The sequence below is a fragment of the Etheostoma spectabile genome, chromosome 20, assembly GCF_008692095.1.
Source record: "Etheostoma spectabile isolate EspeVRDwgs_2016 chromosome 20, UIUC_Espe_1.0, whole genome shotgun sequence".
NCBI classification, from domain to species: domain Eukaryota; kingdom Metazoa; phylum Chordata; class Actinopteri; order Perciformes; family Percidae; genus Etheostoma; species Etheostoma spectabile.
In genome coordinates, this window is record NC_045752.1 from 21,889,776 (window position 1) to 21,914,097 (window position 24,322).

Here is a 24,322-nt window from a genome sequence, read left to right on the forward strand (position 1 = left end):
ACGCTCTACCACGTGAGTAACCAGGCACCCCATTAGCTTGAAGTTTGATATTTTTTCCTGAAGCAAAGGGATTGTAAGAATGCCAACACACAGAGAGCGGACATCCGGCGCAATTCAATTCAATTCAATTTTATTTATAGTATCAAATGACAACAAGAGTTATCTCAAGACACTTTACAGATAGAGCAGGTCTAGACCACACTCCAGAATCCACAAGGACCCAACCGTTCCAGTAGTTTCCTCCAGAGCAAGCAACAGTGCGACAGTGGACAGTGCAATGTCAGGCTTTAACCTGGAAATGTACTTCCACTGATCCAGGCTGGATACCATATGTTGTGAAATAATCCGATCCCAATTGTTTTGTGGTTGTGGTTGTGGTCTGGGGGTTGACTCATCTGTTTTACTTAGTGCTGTCTCCATTACTATGGACTACTGTGCAAGTACAGTGCTCTATTTTATTTTGCTATAACATTTCTCTTTACTATAGGGCCCAGTCCTGTTTGTTTCTGTGTTGTTTGTACATTTGTCTTGAAAAAATGTAATTAACAGAATTTTAAAAAATGCATTAGAGGACCACTAGATGGTGGTACAAAGCAACAGTAAGAAAATCTGGATCAGAAATCAGGAAAGGTTCTATTGCCACAAGAAGTACACTTACGTGGAAACAAACATGTTAAACGTTAATATAAAATAAGCAATAAAAACAAAAAAACAAATAAATACATATAAAGTAACTGTTGCATAAGAAATAGGGCTGAATGGGTTGAGTGCAAAATTGCAAAGAGTACATGCAATGGGCAGATGTAAAGACCAGGATGAAGGTTAGTGCAAGTGTAGTGACTAGGTATGGGGGGGGTTAAGAGTCAGGGTCAGTGGGGGTCCGCAGCCCCCTTACTCCTGGGGGGAAGAAACAGAGTGCGGAGGGAGGTTTTTGGTTCTGATGGACCAGGGGGGAGGTCAAACCGTTTGTGTCCGGGGTGTGAGAGGCGTACATGTCCCGAAGAGACGGCAGCGTACCAGATGGTGATGGAGCAGCTGAGGGTGTACTTGATGATAGCAGTGTAGAAGTGCACCATCAAAGTCTTCTTCAGCTGCAGCAGAAAGTACATCCTCTGTCGGGCTGATGTTCAGCTCCCACCTGAGACCCTGGGAGATGATGGAGCCCAGGCAGCAAAAGGACTCCACTATGTTGACCGTGGAGTTACTGTTGGGGGCAGGTGAGGCTGTGTCCTTCCTGAAGTCAGGGGCTCCAACCAGCTCTATTGTAGTTCAGCCTTTACACACATTGGCAACTGTGTACTTTGTTGAAATGCTGAGACCAGGAGTAAAAACATATTGAACTCACTGTAGAGCACTATAGTTGCATTTAAGAAATCAAATGTCTATGGCACTGTTATCTGAAAACTGTGTTCAGCGAGCTTTTCTTTTCATCAAGTTTATTGTGAGTGTATTGCACTTTATTTTTATACCAACTGCCACTTTGCTCGTTCTAAAGTCATGATGTCTCTCTCTCATGGGTGGGCCAAATTTTCTGGGCGGGCAAAGCAGAGAAAGGGGAGGTAACCTTGATCCTTATGACCTCATAAGGGGCAAGATTCCAGATTGGCCCATCTGAGCTTTCATTTTCTCAAAGGCAGAGCAGGATACCAAGGGCTCAGTTTACACCCATCACCATTTCTAGCCCCTGGGGGGCCATAGGCAGGCTGGGGGAACTCATATTTATGTTGAAAAATCTCATAAAGTGACATTTTCCTGTCATGGGGCCTTTAACCTGAACCATGTAGTCTGTTGGCTTGGTTGAGCAAATTCCTTGCACAGATATTGATGCCATTTTTTTTTCCTAACAAATGGTATTATTACTTTTTGGGGTTTAACATCTTCAGCCTCCTGCTCGAGGTTTGCTAATATGAGCTAAATAAGAGACCAACTGAATTATTTCATTCACCCAAAAAAGTGTGAATCTGATAAAAGAACCAGAAACTGTTAAAACTTTGTGTTAAACAAAAAGGAAAGGAACACAAATGGAGATGCGTAGCTCTAAAGTTGTATTTTGCTGCCATATGGGGCTTCTGTCTTTAGTTTGTGTTTGATATTTTCACTGCTGGTCTTTTTTTGCTTCTGATTTTTCAGCATTATAACGTAGACTGTGTACAGCTTATGAACACGTACTAAGAAAACTGGAACAACTTATGCAACTTTGAAAGCGAGTTGATGAATAATTTACAGAGAAAAAGTCACTACTGACCCTTCACCTGGTTATCTAATGCATTATCACATCAGTTTGGCCTCAATTAACTCCAGATTAGATTTTTTGTTTTTTTAAGAGTGGGTAACACAGTCATAGAAAAGAAGACTATTTACATGAAGCAGTGTTTTAGGCTGTTCTGACCTGGTTTTAACATCTGTCCTGAGTTATTGTGTGTGTGTAAACATTTATATAGCCTATATATATATATATATATATATATATATATATAAACACTACCTTCTACGTTGGGGTCAATAAAAAAATTTCCATACCCTCCATTATAGACATAAACGCGAGCTGATCTGAGTGGGGGGTGTGATCTTTAATGCAATATCTACATTACCCATTATCACCAACCATTCATTCAATCAGCCAAAGGCACATTATGTTTACTAATCTGATATCATTTTAAAAAACTAACTAGAAAAACACCTATTTGCATTATGTCAGCACATAATGTAATCTGAAAACTGCTGCCCTGGTTAAAAAACAATGCAACTGATCTCAGCTGGTATTCTGTCATAATGGAGTGCAATGGAAATTTCTAAGTGACCCCAAACTTTTGACCGGTAGTGTAATATATATATATCTAATATATATATATATATAGGCCTCACTGACAGTCACATTAGTCTTAAATACACAACTAACACCTATCAATAAAAAAAACAAAAACAAATAAGACCTTTGTAACTTTGCTCATCAACTCTGATATTCTTTAGGTTGACAGGCTGGCAGTGTTGGCTGATCTAGGTCAAGCTGTTCTTATTTATTTACAGGACTAGTTTTCAGGGGAAGGTGACATAACTTGAGAACACTGCACAGAATGCATTGGTAACAAGTAGGAGCAGGTGTGGATGTGCGGGTTGTACACGTCAGAACAGTCATTGCATGTATCCATGCGTCATTCCAGTCAGTCCAACAAGCGCAAGGAACGCTGATTGGCGCGTTTATGGAAAGTTACGCCCTCTTCTCGCAAGTTCCCGCCTCTTTGATACACATGTAAGTGCCGCTTGAGCCACTTGTGACTTGAGGGGGATGACTGTGTATATCACTTTTTAAATGTATATTTAAATCCGTTTGCAAAGAAAAAATAAAACAGGTACAGGTACATTTCTAACGAAGTATAGGCCTATTCTCTTTTTATATTGTTTAGTAAGCTGTAACGAATGCTGGTGCCCTCACTAAAACACTTTAACTGTCTATGGGTAAAGCGTTATGGACTAGCCCATTATATGTCAAACCCTCAATAGCCGGTGTTCCGTGACTCGCACATGATGTGACGTTTGCCGGTTTCTGTTATCTGAAAGCACAAAGGCAAAAGGAAGTTTATCCTGTCGTACCGCGGGTAGGGGGAACATTCTCACGCTTTTTGAAGAACAAATGGCTCGGTTTCTTTAGGTGAAAAGACAGCGACACACTCCCGGTAACTTGCAGTTCTTTCTCCGTTAGACTCAGAAACGTTACAGTAAAAAATGAATCCGGCTCGTCGCTGTTCGACTTTATTGAGCCAGCTGTGTGTAACTTCGCGCGGTGGGTCGACAGCCAGGATACCGCTGTCCCCGGGAGCAGTCTCAGCCCCGGGGGGAACACGGTGCTGTCTCTCCGGTGTCGGAGGAGGAGGAAGAGCGGGAGTCAAAGAGGCCTGTACCCAGCTGAGGCCGAGCAGAGCACGCACAACTGGGAACGCACAAGGTAGTGTACACCTCAGAACTTTATCCAGTATTTTCCAAAGCGGGTATTATAACTCAAGTTAGCCTTTTAACCCAAGTACGTTTAACGTAAAAGCTCGCTTAACGTTACCCATCTACAAGGTAGTGTACACCTCAGCACTTCATCCAGTATTCTCCAAAGCGGGTATTATAACTCGAGTTAGCCTTTTTACCCAAGTACGTTTTAAAAAAAAAAAAAAAAAAAAAAAAAAAAAAAATTAAGACGTAGTCTTCGTGACGTCACCCATAGGTATATGAAGAGTCTTCATCCATCACCGAAATGTGGTTGTTGAAACTCTACAATATTCACACCTTCGATTCATCTTACCTTAATCTATTGTGTAATATTGAAACAAGTGGATATTTTATCAACAAACGTAACGTGACTTTTTCCATATTAAGACACGATATTGATTGTAAATATATCTTAAGGTTTTTTTGTTTACTGGGTGCACCTTTTATATAACTTCACCTCAAGTTGTGTTAAAAGTCAGACAGCACATGTTAAACTGAGTAAAGTTTTCCATCAGCAGTCGTTGGCTGCTGATGTAACCGAGGCCCCACTGACCTCTGCCCCGTGTTAATGGACCTGTCTCAAACAACTACCTGTGGAAACCAATCAGCTCAAATGCTTTTAAAGGGGCATTACAACAAAATACCTCTGCAGAATCCAGAATACAAACAGCTACACACACAATTCATTGTTCCTTAAAATTGTAATAGTCATTTGTTCTCCTGAACAATGTAAACTGAAATCTACATTTAGTTTTTCTGAACCTCAAACTTCCAGCCAAATGTTTTTGGATATCCAGATTATGAAGGTTTTTTTTTTTTTGAGTGTGTGTAAAGTGACGCTTCCTTTGAACACCTGTAGACTTTGACCGTGGCCCTTTTGTTACATGTCACTGGGAGCAGACCAATCTCGGTCAGTGAATGACCCCCCCCCACACACACACACACACACACACACACACACACACACACACACACACACACACACACACACACACACACACACACACACACAACACACACCCCCCACACACACACACACACACAAATCCCCCACCCCCTCATTCAGATAGATTTCCAGCAGATTTTTTTTCTCAGTTTTTAGTGGTGATCCAGAATGAATAGCAGACTGTTTTTTCTGCTTGGGGTGTTAACGAGTTTTTTTTTCCCCCAAATTTATTTTCCGTGTGTGCAGATTTCTTTTGGCCCTAAACATATGGGGTGTTTTTTTTAAGATGAAGAATGATGGTCTGTGGAAAGAAACTCTTCTTGTGTCTGGCTGTTCTGTAGCACCTACCAGAGAGGAGCTTGAATAGGTTGTGTGCGGGGTGCAGAGGGTCTCCAGTGATGTTTCCTGGGCATTTCCGGAATGAAGGGCAGGCTGGCATCAGTGTTTTGTTTTTTCTACAGTCCTGACTGTCTGTTGTAGTCTGTTCCTGTCCTATTTGGTGGCAGATCCAAATCAGACTGTGATAGATGTGGAGAGAACAGACAGAATGATTGCAGAGTAGAACTTATCAATTATCAAAGTGTTTTTAATTGATTTTCTGTCGAATCATTTGGAGGACTTATATAGCACGTGCTTGGTATAAACAAGAAAATTGAACTTTCTGCCAGTATATGACCAAAATGATCAGTGTATTGCAGGCCTGGTTAAAAAAAATTTTAAGCTAGGCTATGTTCACACTTGGTGTATTTTTTAAGCTGCCAGCGTCTGTTTTACATTATGATCCTATGGAGTAAACCGTGTTTTCAAAAGTCCTGAGCGTTTTTTTTAAACGCCACGCCGACTTTTACTCTGCAGCTCGGGGTGTCTTTTTGAAATTGAAAAAAAAGGCCCTACGTCAAGCGCTTTTTTTTGACAGCCAACCAATGACAAGCGGAGTAGCCAGACCGGTCGTTTCCGTGGCAACAAGAAAAAATTGAGTCTAAGCACAGCAAGTTATATGATATGACTGGGTGCTCCCTGTACAGGGGACTCTTTGTTTTATGTAACTTTAGCAGCACCTCTCTCTCTCTCTCTCTCTCTCTCTAGCCCGCTCCACCACTTTGTTTTATCTAACGTTTGCATTAGCACCACTCCACCTGGCGCTCTAGGATACTGTAGCAGTAACTGTTATTGCAACAAAAGACACTCTCGGCTGCTTATTGGAAGTAAAAGGCTGTCAGGTTTTTTTTTGTTTTTTTTTCAACAAAAGCTTCCTAGTCAGTTTTATTGTTTAAAAAAGAAGAAAAACACCTAGTGTGAACATTAGGGCTGCAACTAATTGTTTTGGTAGTTGACTAATGTATTTTTTTCTTTTCTCTTTTTTTCCGATTTATTCATATTGTATTTTCAAAAATCTTTTAGCACTGACTCAATGTGTCATGGGATTTGAGTTTTTAAATTCTCAATTTTTGCGATTCCATCCATGACTCTGTTAGAAAGTATTGGGCTCTAAATTAATGTTGTTAAACAACTTTACCGGGGGGAGTTCATTGACTTGAAACCTTACAGAAGGTGTTCCTGGGCAGATACAGTTTTAATCCGTAGTCACAGAAGTGTAGATGTTGAAACTCCTGTTCCTGTCTAGTCCGTGTCTGTCTGCCTGTCTTGGCCATGTTGGCTGTAAAGGACTTTATGCATGCTTGTATGTGGAGATTCTCCTATACTAAATAAAACCCATCATCTGATGAAACCTGCAACATTAGGTCTCTGACTTGTCGACTCTTCCAGTCTGTTAGTCTCAGTAACTAGTTCTATTTTTCACTCTCTAAAACTGTGACACGGGATGTTCTTGATGTGGCTCTTAAGCAGGTACATCTGTCTGGTAATCTGTTCAGCAGCCGCTGTTTCCTCCACTCCACTTCTTATCTCACTGCATTTAGTTCTTCTTGCTGACTAATAGGCTGAAAGGACTGTGTGGAGCACCAGAGATCAACCTGGTGCTGAGATGTTAATACACATGATTTACCTGCTTGCTTAAGGTATAAGAAAAGACTGCTTCAGATCAGTGCAGCTTGATTTGTAAACCACCGTCTTGCATTTAAAAGGCGTTGTTTCCCTCAAAGAAGAGACAATTTGGTATAAAGCACACTTTAAAGAAATGGACAGCTGATTTAGGTCCGACAATGGCCAGGGTTAAATTGATGTACTGTAGTGGTAGATTAAGTACTCTTAGCTGCACAAAATGCACGTTTCGTAGTCATAACGGTTAGGATTTTCAAAATGAGAGGAGAATAAGCAAGAGCATGTCAAATGCCCTAGTGGACCCCAAAAAGAGGGGACATGGGCCAAACTTGGCCCGCGGGTCACATATTGGGCGATCTTGGTCCAGAGGAAGCCTGATTTTAATGAAATATCGGCCTTAAAAAACTTGTGCTGGTTAAATGCCATGCGAGCCAGTCAGGGACCAGCGTTTGGGTCAAAGTCAGAAACCAGGTCGAAGGTTTATTTTAGATGTTTAGAGTCAGGTCTCTAGGTTCATGCCTATGGTCAGGTCACGGCCTCACAAACACACGCACATGTACATGCTTATGCACATTCCCATATGACCTGGGTCAGCAGCAAAATGGTGGCCTAAATTAGCCACTTTTAATAGCTCCTGTATTTCTCTGGAGGCTTCAACTCTTAAGCTAACTCCTTGCAGATCTTTACTGGCCTCCATATGTAATGGGATTGGTCAGGCCGGGTTACATAACCATCAAGACATGGTCAATTGAGAGTGCACACTACGGTTACATCTCCAGTCAGGACTGGTTTATCTTCCATTTTAAAATAAAATCTCATGAGGTAGCTTGGCCCTGTTGACATATCAGAACTAAAACCTAAAACTGATCTGATCACTGTGGCTACGTTCACACCGCAAGTCTTAATGCTTCATTCAGTTTTTTGCTCAGATCCAATTTTTTTTTTTCTTCTTTTTTTTTTTGCTGTTCACATTACCTCTTAAAATGTGGCCTATAACTCTTTGGGGTTTCGAACTGACTGCGCACAATGACATCCGACGCAGCAGCCAAATTGAATATTTTGGCCTTTTGCCCTTCTCCCTACACACTAATTAGGTCTAACACCTCACTCTCCCTCCACTTCTCCATTTTGTAGCCTTAGTCAAGTTTTTAATTCTAGGCTAACTCCCGCCGGCGCATAAAAGTCACATCAAATTCGGTCTTGGTTGTTCCCACTGCGGCTGCACCGAAAGCAAAATCTGACCTGGGTTGGATTCAGGAAGTCTAAATCAGATTTTGAAAAAAATCAGATTTAGACCAGATTTAGAGTGTTCAAGCTACTTCTGAAGAAGTGTGACCTGGTCATTTGACCCCAACAAAAATCAGATTTGAGCCACTTTTGCTTGCAGTCTGAACGTAGCCTATGGTGAAGTTAGGTCTGCTCGTAAAGCCATAACATTATAGGATTTGTTGCATTTGCTACATGCAGACATAGCCACACTTGCTTATATAAATGAGAACAACAGTTACTCTGGTCAAAAATGATCATCAAGGTTTTAGTGATGATTACCTGAGATTTCAACTCCAACCAATGGTTGACTTACTATCTGGGTCTAGCTTCAAGTAGAGTAGCAGCAGTTGCACCGACAACTCAGTGTCGGATTATTGTCACACATGTATACACGAGGTACCACTTATTCTAATGCCACTCTGGGGATTCGGTTAATTGGCATGTGTTTGCCTGTTGATACATATGGACTTGCTGAATGTGTTCACAGTTGGAACGTAAATGGGGAAGGATGAAAACCGCAGCCATTTTAATCAGTTGAAACTTCATTTAAGAGTAAAATTAAGTTGAGAGAACATGATTAAGTTGGATGAACATGATGAAGGAAGGAAAGAGCCTGGAGGTCTGGATGGATGTAATGTGGAGCAGGGCTTTAGATGGAAGAACCCTGCATGCTGGGAATGATGGGAACTGGGGGTGGATGGGGCAGAGGAGGGTTGCATTGATTTTTGCCTGAAATGACAACGGACAGCAGCAAAGAGTAGAACATATTTAAAGTTCTGTTGCAACAACGAGATAGCTCACAGAGATTGTGGCAAAATCTGGTTGGTTTAACCAAAAGAGGAACCGCCCACATTCAGCGGATGATAATGCAGCTGATTAGGTTGGCCCAGTGTTTCTGCTCGTCCATTTGTATCACACATTGGCGTCAAAGCCATTATATGAGGGTGGGACTTATTTTGACATCATTAGTTTCAGGTCTAAGTGACGGTAGAAATGTAAGCAAGGTACTTGCGTGCAGGCGGCATCTTGGGGAATCAGTCATGACCAGTCGAACCAAGAACGCATGTAACGCATTTCTTGTTGTTTATAGTAAGATAAATAATCTTTTAAGTGTACTGACTGTTGGCAGTTTTTGAAGCAGGGCACACTTGCCTTATTTCCTGGTGGCGTGTGACTTTATATTAAAATTAACTCATTGTTAACTGACATTCCAGTTAACTGGGTTTCCTTCCTGGATTGCTTACGCTGCAGAGCTCTCATTCCATAACTTGAGTGAGAGCATTCTTGAATGGGCCAGTTAATGGCTGAGTCACCTCATTGATCTGGCTGCCACAGCAGCAGTCACTGGGACTGTCTCATGAGAGTCCCACTGTCCTTCCATACCCACATTACCCACTCACCCAGCAGGCTGTCTGGGGGAAGGAGAGCAGGCAATGACCGAGAGGACAGGCAGGAAGAAAGGAAGAGCGTTAGACGGATAACCTCAAAACTTTGTATGTATGTTTACTTTGTCCATCTTGTTCCATCTCAGGGGGGGACTGAGTACCCAGAGCCCTCATGTGTGGAGGGCTCAAAAAGATGCTAGAATGAATAGGGGTGAGGGGCCCACAGAGAATGCTTTTTATACAGGGCCCAGAATGTTGTGCTACGCCCCTTGATAGCATTTCTATTGACTGATGTCATTGTAGAACTGATCAGCACCCAGACTTGTGGAAACTAGATAACTGTATGTATGTACATGTGTTTAAATGATGACACTGAAATAGGACGTTATTAATTAAGATGAAGTAATCCCATAATATGCAACAGTAGACAGCAGCCTGACTTATAACAAAGAAGCATTGCTTGTTTGAATTGACACAGTGTCAAAGTGGAGCTAATATGACTGTCTGGTCATTTTGAGGCCACAGTTAGGGCCGTTGTTTTGCACTGTGTTGTATCGACTGGTTTTTAGCCAAGCCAGTGGTGTGGCTCTAGGGAGGATGGAGTCAGGCAATTAGTCGGTAGGTTGAAGGTTGACAGTTTTGGTTTTGACTGAAATATCTAAATTATAAATTTTGAATGTAATGCCATGAGATTTTGTGCAGGCTTCCCTGGTCCTGTCTATGTGACTGATGAGAACAACAGTCTTTGACACTGGTCCAGTTTTAAGCGTGATCGCTGCAGTCTGCAGCGGTGAAACAAGCTACAATGTAAGTTAATAGGACAATTGTCCAACGTGTATTAACATTTATAAAAGTGCTCGATTAGCCACTGACAGGCTCAGATTAATATTCTAGGTGTCTGACAACATTATGGAAAGGATCCCTCCAGAGATAGACCTTTACAACCTCTTTGAGACCTTTTCTGTTTAACCAGAAACAGCTCTGAAGTCGCTAAACCCACCAGACTCCATTTTAAAAAGCAATACTTTTAGCATGTATAGAACCAACATATTTTCATATGTAAACTGGGTTTTATTTCAACCAAAACTACAGTTGTGATGGTTGGAAAAGTGGAAAGACATTAAAAAATTTGAATTTTCTTCTGTCGACTTTGAATGAAGTGTATTTTAAAAAAAAAACTGATTTTTTTTTTGTAGCTTGTTTCACCACTGCTGACTGCCGTGATCTTCCATAAGTCACTTAGACACAAAACATAGGAAAATAGGGTCCAGGTTGAATAAAACAGTAGTTAGCCTTTAGGCACATGAAATAGTGCACACTGACCCAAAGTCAGATAGGTGAATTAACCAGGTTAAGAAATGTCTCGAACCATGTAAATGTGCCAATGACAAAGAACAACCCACACTCTGTCTCTTATTCTTTCTCTAGTCCCAGTTATCCAGAGAGCACATGACTTCGTTAGACATGTGCTTTCTAATCAAAACCTCACCTACTTATTCAGTTAGTTAGGCCAGAGGTTCTCAATTGTTTTTTCAGCCAAGGGCCCCTTACAAGATAGAAAATATGCATGTCATGTATGTCTCTTTGAATAATTTGACCTATTCTTTACACTTCTATAGTCTTTGCAATGTAAAACATCAACATAGGAGACATGTATTAGAAAGATATTACACATGGATTAAAGATAAATAAAATGTGAATTCTGAATCATTTAAGTCGTGATAATGGAGAACCCCCCCCTTTCTCTCGCCATGTATGAGACAGGTCTATTGCTATCTAGAGGTCATTCTGTCAAACACCGATTGAGAGGGGGATGGAGGAGGAATTAACTGATGATTCAGGGGGAGGGAGACAAGACCGATAAAGGATGAGTCACAGCATGGTTAGAGAGGGAGGGATCCAGCTACGTAGTGGCAGAGGATAAAAGGCAAGGACAGGTGGATTATGCTGGTCCTCAGATGTAGGAAGAAGAGGGAGAGAAGCATTAGACCAGACATGGAGGCCATGGGTAAGATATTTATACTACACCCAGTAACTTACAATTATGACTGGAGCAGTAGGTACGAGACCAGCAGGCCACAGTCAGGAGAGGAACGTAGAGGTCCCTACACATGACCGTCCGTTCATTGATTTCCTATGGGGAGAGCAGTGCGCTCAAAGTTCAAATTAGTTCAACTTTTACCTAGTTGCCGCTATTCTTTTGAAAGCGTGACCAATGAGTTAACAGCATTTTGTTACCTAGCAACAGGAAATAATTTCCTTTCCACCCTTGATGATGTGTACCTGCGCTTTACTCTGCGTCCTACCTGGCGGTGTGCAGAGAGCAAATCGCTTATGATGTGCAGGCGGCTTTACTGTCCAATATGGTTCTGCTGTTAACCGTTGTCAGAGTAATTTAGTGAGAGGAAGATAGCCAGTGTCCAGCAGTAGGGTTGGGGGGGACAGGACCATATACATTTGTCTAATGTTCTAGGTTTTAGTATGTGAAAATAATCACGACCATGATAACGAAACAACACACCATTCTACTTTTGAGGGCAAAATGAAATGAAATATGGCTCGTTTTCCGTTTGAACATATTGTCATCAATATTAACAAGCTGTAAAATTACCCATTTTTCAAATTTGGATATTGTTTCAAAATCGGAAATGTAATGCACAAAAAAGTACACTGGCCCAATTACAGTAACTACATGAAAACGTGACCGTTGTTGAATGAAATGTTGTTTGTGTTCAGCCTACATCATCAGTTTCTATCATCTAATGTGAAACAAGAGGCTGTATCAGCTTCGCTACCAGCAAAATAAGCAACAACAAAAAATGGCTGACTTGGATGTTTGTGGGGTTTGATGTCTAGCCCAGCCTTCCCACGGGCTGCAGCGAGTTTTCTACAGACTGTTTACCCGTATGTAACCACAGTCCGCTAAAACGTGATTGGTTAATACTACTCTGACTGTCCCGTTGCCTACAGATTCTGCATTCACATGCAGATATCCGTTTATGGAGATTCATATCCAATAATAGAAGAAAAGGGTTAAAGCAGGGTCTCCAAGAAACTGCGGTCCTATAGAAATCACCAAGATACAAAAATTGTATATCCATGATTCCTACCTTCCTTTAGAGAGTGCAGAGCAGAAACCGAAGCATAACAAGAGAAGGCACGGCACTTCTGGTAACGCGGGACAAAAGGAGGAATGACACAATATTCCTCCTTACAAATGAAAAGTTGAATTTATGCATTCAGGCACTAAAACCACATACATGGTCAAGTCAATTCACACATTCATACTTTCTTGGTCTGGTATGACCAGTAGCTTATGTTGGCTAATGTTACCAAACGGACACAAAGCACCTTTTTAATATCTCCCCTTGTTTCCTCCCCGTCAGTTTGTCCAATGGGTGGCGGCAGCAGCAGGTTGTTTGGTACGTTGGCCCAGTCACTGAACCGCGCCTCGTTGGCCCAACCAGCCCCGTACCCAGAGGAGAACCCAGACCAGGACCAGGACCTGGCCCAGGCCGACCCGGACGAGCTTCTCAGAGAGTGTGAGGCGGTCCTGCAGAGGCGTCCGGCCCGGCCACATCGCCATCTGGTCTATCCCAGCGGCACGGCGTCCCGCCGCCACAAGCACAACCCAGCCATACGGATCATGCAGTGGAACATACTCGCACAAGGTAGAAATGTGGCAATAAACCATATGTTATTGTGGATTCTTGATGACTCCAGTGACATACAGAAGTATCCAAATTCAAAGGGTTATTTTTTAACCACTGCTAGCGTGGTTAAAAAATAACCCCTTGAATTTGCCTGTCTGTAGGTCGGCCCACAGGTTTGGTCCAGAGATATCTCTGCTGTACGGGTTGTGACTTTGCACAGGCGTTCATGTTCCCCAGAGTGTGGATCCTGCTGACTTTGGCGATCCCCTGGGATTTTCTCTAGCGACACCATGATGGTCCCATTTGTGGTTTTGAGTAAACTATATTGACGGCTATGTGATGCCTTGCCAACAACTTTGATTCAGACATTGATGAATTGCAGTCACGTTGGTGATCCTCTGACTTCTCATCTAGCGCCACCATTGATTCAAAATGTCTATATTCCAGTACTTCATATTCAAATATCTGCAAAGCTAATGACGACATCAGCCAGAGCTGTGCCAACTATTCTAACACGCTAAACTAAAATGTGTTACCATTTAGATTAAAGTACGGCTGGGCTTTAGGTATAATATAGAACTTTCTGCATTAGAATGTCTAAAAACTGTTAGGGCTATGTTTTATATTTTGTTGAATTGTGGACTTGCATTATTCTAAATGCTTCCAACAATGTTCAAGTCCAGAGAAATCCATAACTTCAATCAAAGACATGTTAGGGTCCGTTACATTTGGTCATATGCCCATACTGCATGCGTCAGCGTTGTGGTTGTCTGCCAGAAGCTGTCAGAAATTAACTTTTATTACGTTTAAGCCACTTTTTTTTACTAGGGATAGACCGATTTATGGGCCCTGGCTGATTATCGGGCCTTTTTTTATTATCTGTATCTGCGTTTTAGTTGACCGATAAAGTTAATGAGTTAAAAAGTACACTAGACTGGCTCGGCCACAGCTCTGTCTGTCCCTCTGTTTTGGTTTGACTCACCACCGAGTCTGACTTCATGTCCCGCCCCCGACACCATCACTGGATGTTATGTTGAACGTTTTTCATTCATTAAATAATTGCTTAAAGCATTTTTAAGAGTTTTTTTTGTTGGAGTTTGTGATATTCCAAAATCTTATTTTGACTTAAAGATTTTCATTTTCATTGTAAATGCATATTGGTTCCAAACATTGGTTATCGGTTTCATTCACTATTAATAATCGGTGTTGGCCTTGAAAAACCAGTATAGGTCGACACCACTAATTTTGACCATATACCTTTTTATATCTTTTTGTTTTTTTAACTATATATATTTTAACGAGATGTAGGATTTTAGTCATCAAACGTCTGGAACTTAAGTCATAAGAGAATCTAGCTAGCTAGCAAACGTTAGCGGCTGCTCGGTCACGGCCCAGCTTTTTACCGGTTTGAATCCCCGGGTGCACTTGTCTTGGAGAGGAGGAGACCGTCTTACAGAACCGAGGATTAAAAATGGATGACTTTGGTAAAAAAAACTAACCCTTCTGTTCTCGGGTCAAATTTGACCCCTTAAAAAGAAACCCATATTTCAGATAGATATTTTTTTTAAACAAATTACCACAAAAAATGGACTGATTCCTTCCAAAGCTCTTTGCAAATACAATTGATCACATTCATTCCTGCTTCCTGCTTCCTGCTTCTTACAGTGCAGACGCTTTGCTGCTTGCTCCTGCGTCTGCTTGCTATTTTTCTGATATTTTTGCTGATAATCGGCTTTCCTCTGAGACTATAGCAGCGGCTCTTGGACACTCAAAACACTGGACTATACTTTTTTGTAGACATAGTAGCTATTGCCATATTTAAAATTTTTCTGCGTGAGCGTGGCCTACCAATAGCTCAGCCTGTCCTACAGTGATTGTAGCTAAAGCTAATTAGCAGCAAGATGCCTCCTTTCTCCGTAGAAGACTACTCAAACTCCTTCAGAAGATGCACTTCTGGAAACCAAGGTTCACCTTCAGAAGTGAACGTGGAAGTTAACGGATCTTGTGGAAAGACACCACTTTACCATGGACCCTAACAATGGACAGAAGTATGCTAACCACACGGCTAATTAGCACCAACAAGACTACAAAGAAACAGGAGGGTGGAACTGGTAATAAATCAACAAGTGGTCCCCCTGGAACTCGTCTGGTGCGAAGCCTAAGAGTAAATCATTTTCCTGGGAAATGGGAGGACGACTAACGGGCCGGCACAGCGCCCTGAGGTTTGTGATATGACCGGCTGGCCTCATTTCATCTGGGCAGAGCGCCTCTCAACCCCGTACCTAGTAGGACCAGCGTGGACAGCTGCAAAGGGAAAATAGCAACAAAATGCCCCCCCAACAACCTTGTGTGCAACTGGATAACAGATTTGCTCCTCTGCTGCAAGACGCTGGACAGCATCTGATGACCGGCTGCGTCTCATCACCACACGCAGGGTAAGGACTGAGAGCAATTCAAAAAGTAAAAAGCTAACAACTGGCCTCAAACCCTGATTGTGGGTGACTCTGCTGTAAAAGATTTAAAAACAGTAAAAACACCAAAATACTATGTTTCCCAAAGACATGGTGTCTGACTTACCCAAAAATCCAGATATCGTGGCGCACACCCAACTGTGAAGAACATTATTCTGCATATAGGGTCAATGATGTTGTAAAGCAACAGTCTGAATTGCTGAAACTGGACTTTAGGGAACTGCTTGACACAGTCACCCCCCTAAGCGCAAATGTGTTTATCAGTGGTCCTATACCGTCAGTCAGAAGAGGATGAGAGATATTCAGCCGACTGTTGGGACTAAACAAATGGCTTTCAACTGAATGTACCGTCCACTCTCTGAGTTCATTGACAATTTAAACATTTTCTGGGAGCGCAGACATCTTTTAAAGCAGATAGACTTTCCCTTAACAAGCCGGAGTAAAGCTGTTCACCTCTAATCGCTTACTTCTGCGCTACACATCTGCTCCCTCTGCCAAGTCACAAGGCAAGCAGCAAGGCAGCTTTATTTGTTGCACATTCAGCAACAAGGCAATTCAAAGTGCTTTACACAAAATCAGTTAACAGATAAACACAGTAAAAACAGTTAAAACACAAGCATTAAAAACGGTAAAACACATGAATAGACGTTAAAAACAAGAGAAACATAAAACACAGAATAAAATTTACAGTGCAGCATAAGAAATTTAAAGAAATGATTAGTCATTTAAAGAAAGGCAGCATCAAATAGAAAGGTCTTCACCTTGATTTAAAAGAACTGAGAGTAGCAGCGGATCTGCGTTTCTGGGAGTTTATTCCAGATATGAGGAGCATAGAAACTGAAAGCTGCTTCACCCTGTTTAGTTCTGACTCTGGGACAGAAGCAGACCTGTCCCAGATGACCTGAGAGGTCTGGGTGGTTCTAGTGTAGTAGCAGATCAGCAATATATTTGGACCTAAACCGTTAAGTATTTATAACTAGCAAGAGTACTTTGAAATCAATTCTTTGAGACACAGGAAGCAGTGTAAAGACTTCAGAACTGGAGTGATGTGACCAGTCTCTGGTCTTAGTGAGGACTCGAGCAGCAGCGTTCTGAATCAGCTGCAGCTGTCTGATTGATTTTTAGGGAGACCTGTAAAGACCCCGTTACAGTAGTCAATCTCACTGAAGATAAAGCATGGACAAGTTTTTCCAAATCCTGTTGACACATAAGTCCTTTAACCCTTGATATATTCTTAAGGTGATAGTGGCTGACTTTGTAATTGTCTTAATGTGCTGTTAAAGTTCAGGTCTGAGTCCATGACTACACCAAGATTTCTGGCTTTGTCTGTTGTTTTTAACATTGTTTGTTGAAGCTGAGCGAGACTTTTAATCGTTCCTCTCTTGCTCCAAAAACAACCACCTCAGTTTTTCTTCATTTAATTTCAGAAAGTTCTGGCACATCCAGCCGTTAATTTGTTCATGACTTAGTCAGTTTTTGTATTGGACTATAGTCCCCTGGCGATAAGGTTTGTAAATTTGTGTTCGTCCGCATAACTATGGTAACTTATTTTGTTTTTCTCCATAATCTGAGCCAGTGGAAGCATGTAGATGTTAACAGAAGACAAAACAAAAGGAAGACACAACAAAGTGCGGCAGTGGATCCAGCACAGCCCCGCCTGTCAAAGATTTGACCATGGGAGACCAGAAGCAGAGACACGAAACCTCCACTCCCCTCTTCCCCCCTCCAGCACCCCTCAAACCTTCCCAACCCCGAACCTTCTGAGGATTCATCGCTGTCTCTACTGATGTCTCCACACACCCTTTCCCTTATTTCCCCCATCAATTATGCCACCCTTCCTACCCCCATGCTCAACCCCGGGCAAAAGTAAACGCCAGCACCACTACCAGGATGTCAGAAAACCCTTCCCCCCAGACTGATAAGGACGCTTGTGTGCAAAATCTGGCAACACTACTGCTTATGTGCCGGGCCTTGGTGCAGGACTAGTGATACTAATGACTCTTTTCAAGACAAGCCCGGGCCCTGTGATTCAATTCTTCCTCAATTTCTTTGTGTGATAGGTAATAGGAAAAGATGGTGAATAAGCACTTAACTGCAAACTTAGAAATTTAGCATCCATTCCTCGTCAGCTACAGCCTGTCCCAAAAAATGAAAACACACTAACACTAGCCTTACTAAACGTCAGGTCTTTGGCAGGAAAATCATTTTTAATCAATGATTTTATTCTAAGCACAATCTAGATTTTATGTTTTTAACTGAAACCTGGTTAGACCATAAAACAGCGCTGCTGTTCCATCGAGTCAGCTCCCCCTAACTCAGTTTTATGAGTGAATAGAGTGAATAAGAAAGGAGGTGGAGTCGCCATTTTGTTTAATACTCATTCCACTGTACGCAAATATGTTATGGAAATTTTGTTTCTTTTGAATATGTTGCTCTTCAATTAAGATCTTCCCCTCAAGCGATGTTTCTAAATATCTACAGGCCACCTAAATATGTGCAACCTTCATTGATGACTTCACTGAACTGCTGTCTATTATCTGCATTAACTTTGATTGTGTAATCATTGCGGGTGATTTTAACATTCATGTTGCAGCCCCCAGGACAGGGGACAAAAGAGCTGTTGTGTTTTTGAGAACTATGGACTGACTCAGCATGTGACGGAGCCCACCCACAATAAGGGGCACACTCTGGACTTGATTGTCTCCAAAGGTCTGAACATTTCCAAGGTTGTGGTGACTGACGTTGCTCTCTCAGATCATTCCTGTGTTTTCTTAACGGCACTATCTCTGTGCCCAAAAGTGTCCAAACAAAGATAATCAGAAAACGGTATATCATGAAAACACCAGTGACACATTTATAACGCTTTTCTCCTCCACACCAGCCCTCTCTGGGCTATCTAGTGAGCTTGTAGATAATTTCAACTGTAAAATTACAAATGTTATTGATGCCATTGCTCCCACTAAGGTCAAAGTGTATCTGGTAGAAAAGATCTCCATGGAGAAATGTCCTACTGGTGAAACAGAAAAAAGAGAGTGTAGGAAAGCTGAACGAGTGGCGAAAACAATCTCCTGGTCCATTATAACTCCTATAAAGAGACTTCGCATTTTAATTGGAACTGAGGAATGCAAGAAGGTCCTTTTTCTCTGATATTATCTCTAGAAACAATAAAATTCCGTGCTTTGTTTGCTACTGTTGATAGGTTAACAAACCCTCCAGTACCAGTAGCATCGAAACTTTTATCTACCAGGCCTCAATGACTTTGCCTCCTTCTTCAAAGACAAAATTCAAAAGATTAGACAAACAGTCAGTGCCTCCATATCAAGTCCAGGATATGTGTTGTCACAGTGTTCAAGCAAAAATAGTTCCAATATGACAGAATTTCACACGATCAACCATACAAACCTGGAGGACATTATTCAACTCTGAAAACCTCGACCTGTTCCTTGATGTTCTACCAACGGACTTTTCAAAAAGTGTCCAATTGTTTGACTTCTGATCTTCTACAGTTTGTGAACACATCTCCTTTCAGGTATCTTCCACAGGCCCTGAAAACTGCAGTAATCAAGCCACTCTTAAAAAAGAACAACCTAGACAAGTCACTAATGCAAACTATAGGCCAATATCAAACCTTCCGTTTTAAGTAAAATCATTAAAGTAGTCTTTCAACAACTCAACCATCTTGTCACTAAGCAACAGTTTTGATACCTTTCAGTCGGGTTTCCGACCACACCACAGCACTGAAACGGCTCTTGTCAAGTCTTTAATGACATCCACCTTAACACAGATAATGGCAAAATTTCATCTTAGTATTACTTGATCCAGTGCTGCATTTGACACGGTCGACCATGACATACTACTAGACGATTGGAAAACTGCGTTGGCCTTTCTGGCTCAGTACTAAACTGGTTTGAATCCTACCTAAAGAATGATTACTTTGTGTCTATGGTAATTATGCATCTGAGCGTACAAATATGACGTGCGGAGTTCCGCAAGGCCTCCATTCTGGGGCCTCTTCTGTTTACACTCTGCTTCCACTGGCTCAGATATGAGAAAAACAAAATAGTTACCATAGTTATGCGGACGACACACAAATTTACATAACCTTATCGCCAGGGGACTATAGTCCAATACAAAAACTGACTAAGTGCATCGAACAAATTAACGGCTGGATGTGCCAGAACTTTCTGAAATTATGAAGGAAAAACTGAGGTGGTTGTTTTTGGAGCAAGAGAGGAACGATTAAAAGTCTGGCGCTCAGCTTCAAACAACAATGTTAAAAAACAACAGACAAAGCCAAACTTGGTGTAGTCTGGACTCAGACCTGAACTTTAACAGCCACATTAAGACAATACAAAGTCAGCCTACTATCACCTTAAGAATATATCAAGGTTAAGGACTTGTGTCAACAGGATTTGGAAAAACTTGTCCATGCCTTTATCTCAGTAGATGACTACTGTAACGGGGTCTTTACAGGCTCCCTAAAAAATAATCAGACGCTGCCCTGATTCAGAACGCTGCTGCTCGAGTCCTCCATAAGACCAGAGACTGGATCACATCACTCACTAGTTCTGAAGTCTTTACACTGGCTTCCTGTGTCTCAAAGAATTGATTTCAAAGTACTCTTGCTAGTTTATAATCACTTAACGGTTTAGGTCCAAAATATATTGCTGATCTCGACTACACTTGAACCACCCAAACCTCTCAGGTCATCTGGGACAGGTCGCTTTTGTCCCCCCAGAGTCAGAACTAAACAGGGTGAAGCAGCTTTCAGTTTTCTATGCTCCTCATATCTGGAATAAACTCCCAGAAACCTGTAGATCCGCTGCTACTCTCAGTTCTTTAAATCAAGGCTGAAGACCTTTCTATTTGATGCTGCCTTTCTTTAAATGACTAATCATTTCTTAAATTTCTTATGCTGCACTGTAAATTTTATTCTTGTGTTTTATGTTTCTCTTGTTTTTAACTGTCTATTCATGTGTTTTACCGGTTTTTATGCTTGTAATTTTAACTGTTTTTACTTGTGTTTTATCTGTTTAACTGATTTTGTGTAACCACTTGGAATTGCCTTGTTGCTGAAATGTGCTATACAAATAAAGCTGCCTTGCCTTGCCTTGCCTCTGATCTTAACTATGTGTCAAAATAATTAATTTCTGCTTTTTTTTTTTAAATCAAATATTAGGTATAATTCCGTATAAATGAGGGTTATTGACCATGAATTCCCAAAAATAGTGTAAAACTAGTAAGGTGGTGTTAGTAAAAACTAAAGTCTGAAAAAGAGACAAAAATGTCATCTTTGTCAGTTTTTGACCCGGGAGGACAACACAAGGGCTAAATCTGTCTCTCATTGTTTCCAGCTCTGGGCGAGGGGAAGGACGGGTTTGTCCGCTGTCCAATGGACGCTCTCAACTGGCAGGAACGGAAGTACCTGATCATGGAGGAGATCCTCACCTACCGCCCCGACGTCCTGTGCCTACAGGAAGTGGACCACTACTACGACACGTTCCAGCCCATCCTGGCCAGCCTCGGTTACCAGGGCAGCTTCCTGGCCAAGCCCTGGTCTCCCTGTCTGGACGTGGAGCAGAACAATGGGCCCGACGGCTGCGCTCTGTTTTACCGCCGCTCGCGCTTCTCTCTCCAGGCCACCGCTCACCTGCGGCTGTCGGCCATGATGCTGCCCACCAACCAGGTCGCCATCGTCCAGACGCTGATCTGCCGGGTGACGGGCCAGCGGCTGTGCGTGGCCGTCACCCATCTGAAAGCTCGCAGCGGCTGGGAGAGGTTTCGCAGTGCCCAGGGTGCCGACTTGCTGCAGAGTTTGCGCAGCATAACGTCCCCGAGCGGCAGCAGCAGCCAGACGGAGGCGGCGCCAGGCACCGTCCCCCTGGTGGTGTGCGGGGACTTTAACGCCGAGCCCTCCGAGGACGTTTACCGGCGCTTCAGCTCCTCCGCCCTCGGCCTGAACTCGGCGTACAAGCTGTTGAGCTCTGACGGCCAGACGGAGCCGGCCTATACCACGTGGAAGATCCGTCCGTCTGGAGAGAGCTGCAGCACGCTGGACTACATCTGGTACAGCCACGGGGCTCTGAGCGTGGACTGCCTCCTGGACATTCCCACGGAGGAGCAGATCGGCCCCGACCGCCTGCCCTCCTACCACTACCCCTCTGACCATTTATCACTGCTCTGTGACTTTAGCTTCAGGGAGGAGCCCCATAGGTTGATGTAGGCTGCCAATCACAGCGGCCCGGGACCAATAGGATGACTCAACCTTCTACTGTAAATCAGGACTGAGGAACGTGATGTCATCTGCCAGATCGAGTCATGGAAGTGGAGTCTGATTGGAGTGTAAATAATTTGCATTGAGACACAAACCACTTTCTGTAATGTTGCTATTATTTAAAAGAGGCATAATGGGGAACATTAGAAGAAGTGAAATGAGAAATTATAACCTCACTTCACATCACTTCTACTTCCAGCTTTAGAAATAATTTAGGATTAGCTCCGTTGACCTGTGTAGAGGTGGGGGAGCCTGTCGGCCCCATGGTTCTTTGAGCTCTTAACTTTAACGTTTCTGTAACTGAACTGCAGCTGATATGGCAGCTAAGGGGCTCATCTCCTGAAGTTTGAACCAAGGAAACCAAGTGCAGTTAAAAGTATTATCACTTCATTTTTGACTTTTACTTTTTTTCAGTTGGTTATAGCCTAATCAACCTCTTTTCTTTTATCCATTGTTTTGCATTGAGGTTTCTCAGTTTGACATGCAACCATGACAGTGTTGTTGCCATGACTTCACTGAACATAAGTAAACTGTTAATTTATAAAAAAAATAAGTAATTATTTTTGACTCTTATTCTTCTTTTTGACTGTTATTTCAAGCCTGGTACAGTTTACTCATTAAGAAGTACGTTGTTAACATAGGAATAAAATGGATAGAAAGCCTGTTTGCCATAGTCATTTCATTTGACTGGTACAAAGAAAATTGCAATTGTTAGTTGTCATGGTGACAACTAACAAGTTAGGTTTTTGGTGTGCATTAGAGTTTGATTGCCGAGAGAGTTTGAACGAACCCCACCAACCTCTAGGTCGACTCAACCGAACTAAAGGCTGTCGGTGGGAAAACGCCCTTAAAACAAACCTCAAGAAATCAGGCAACATCGGAGTCAAAACGATGCTGAAAAACTAGTCCGTTCATTGGTAACCTCCAGGCTGGACTACTGTAATTCCTTGCTATCAGGATGCTCAAATAAGTCCCATAAGATTCTCCAGCTGATTCAGAAAGCTGCAGCGCGTGTTCTGACAAGAACTAAGAAACGAGATCATATTTCTCCAGTTTTAGCTTCTCTGCATCGGCTTCCTGTAAAATCCAGGATTGAATTTAAAATCCTTCTCCTGACCTACAAAGCTCTTCATGGTCAAGCACCATCTTATCTAGAAGAGCTCTTAGAGCTCCCACCAGAGCACTGCGCTCCCAGAAAGCAACGGTACTTGTTGTTCCTAGAGTCTCTAAAAGTAGAATGGGAGCCAGAGCCTTCAGCTATCAGACTCCTCTCCTGTGAACCAGCTCCCAGTCTGGATTTGGGGGGCAGACACCGTCTCCACATTTAAGAGGAAACTTAAAACTCTCCTCTTTGATAAAGCTTATAGTTGGGGAGTGAGGAGTTGCAGCGTTCACCTAGACCACCAGGGGAGGGTGTATAGCTACAGACACGTCTGCCCTTCTCTGCTTCTCTTCATAGATCAGATTAATCTTCCAACCCTTATAGAACTGGCTCAGGTCTGCCTTGGACCACCGCTTATTATGCTGTTATAGTTTTAGACCCCCGGGGGACTACCTTTGACACACTGAGCTCCTCTCTCCTTCCATCTGTGTGCATCCATGACCCAGAAATGCTTGTTACTAACAAAGCTCTGGGGAGCTTATTCCCTGCTATACACACCAGAAAAAGACTGCAACATTTGTAGCCTGCGGGGTTCTGCACATCGCTCAGGAAAACTGGGTGCTACAAATGTAGTGATGGAGCCAGCTGACCAGATGTCCTGAGACCAGTGTCCAGCACAGCCCCGACCGGAGGCTACACCAAGGAGACAGGCTATATTACTCCTCGCTTTCAAAAGGTATAGTGTTATGTTTGGCAGTGATATTCAATACAGGAAACATGACGATGCACAATTTCATTCAGTGTCGTAAATGATCTCAAGTGAACGATTTCTTTCTACCGTTGACCAACATATTTCGGCTTGTTTTTCCAGTCCCTCTGTCTGCTGTCAGGAGACGGGGTCAGGGAGGTGGTCCAGCACCGGGGGGGTGGAGGACACGCACTCTCCCTCACAGCAGTTGACTCACGAAAACACTTTTTAAAATTAAAAAAACACTGCATAAACTCCGCTACCGTGTGTTTAAACATAGGTACATCTACATGTAGGCCTAAGAGATTGCAAGATAGGCTCCATATATTACTATTAGCAGTATACATGTGCCAAGGATGTATAAATTAAATGAAGGCCATTATCTTTATTGTGAATATTATTAATACTGTTCATCACACCCCCAACCGGCACCGCCTCCCACGAGCCTGGGTCTGTCCGAGATTTCATCACCACTGTCACACTTTGCTTGCTCTGGGA

At 42.5% G+C, this 24,322-nt stretch overlaps 1 protein-coding gene and 1 long non-coding RNA gene across 3 annotated transcripts; one reads left to right on the top strand and one right to left on the bottom strand.

Moving 5' to 3' along the window:
• The first annotated feature begins 3,441 nt into the window (after positions 1-3,441).
• Positions 3,442-22,547, top strand: nocta (nocturnin a). 2 transcript variants are annotated; one of them, XM_032499929.1, is made up of 3 exons: positions 3,442-3,943; positions 12,963-13,247; positions 21,055-22,547. In XM_032499929.1, the coding sequence occupies exons 1-3, from the start codon at positions 3,724-3,726 to the stop codon at positions 21,921-21,923; spliced, it is 1,374 nt and encodes a 457-aa protein (XP_032355820.1). In that variant the 5' UTR covers positions 3,442-3,723; the 3' UTR covers positions 21,924-22,547. The 2 variants fall into 2 exon arrangements, with proteins under 2 accessions (XP_032355820.1, XP_032355821.1); XM_032499930.1 differs by lacking the exon at positions 3,442-3,943 and adding an exon at positions 11,330-11,584.
• Positions 5,672-6,130, bottom strand: LOC116669845 (uncharacterized). The gene is made up of 2 exons (XR_004326870.1): positions 6,018-6,130; positions 5,672-5,952 (listed from the first exon to the last, which is right to left on the bottom strand). It is a non-coding gene; the product is annotated as an uncharacterized LOC116669845 (long non-coding RNA).
• Positions 22,548-24,322: the final 1,775 nt, after the last annotated feature.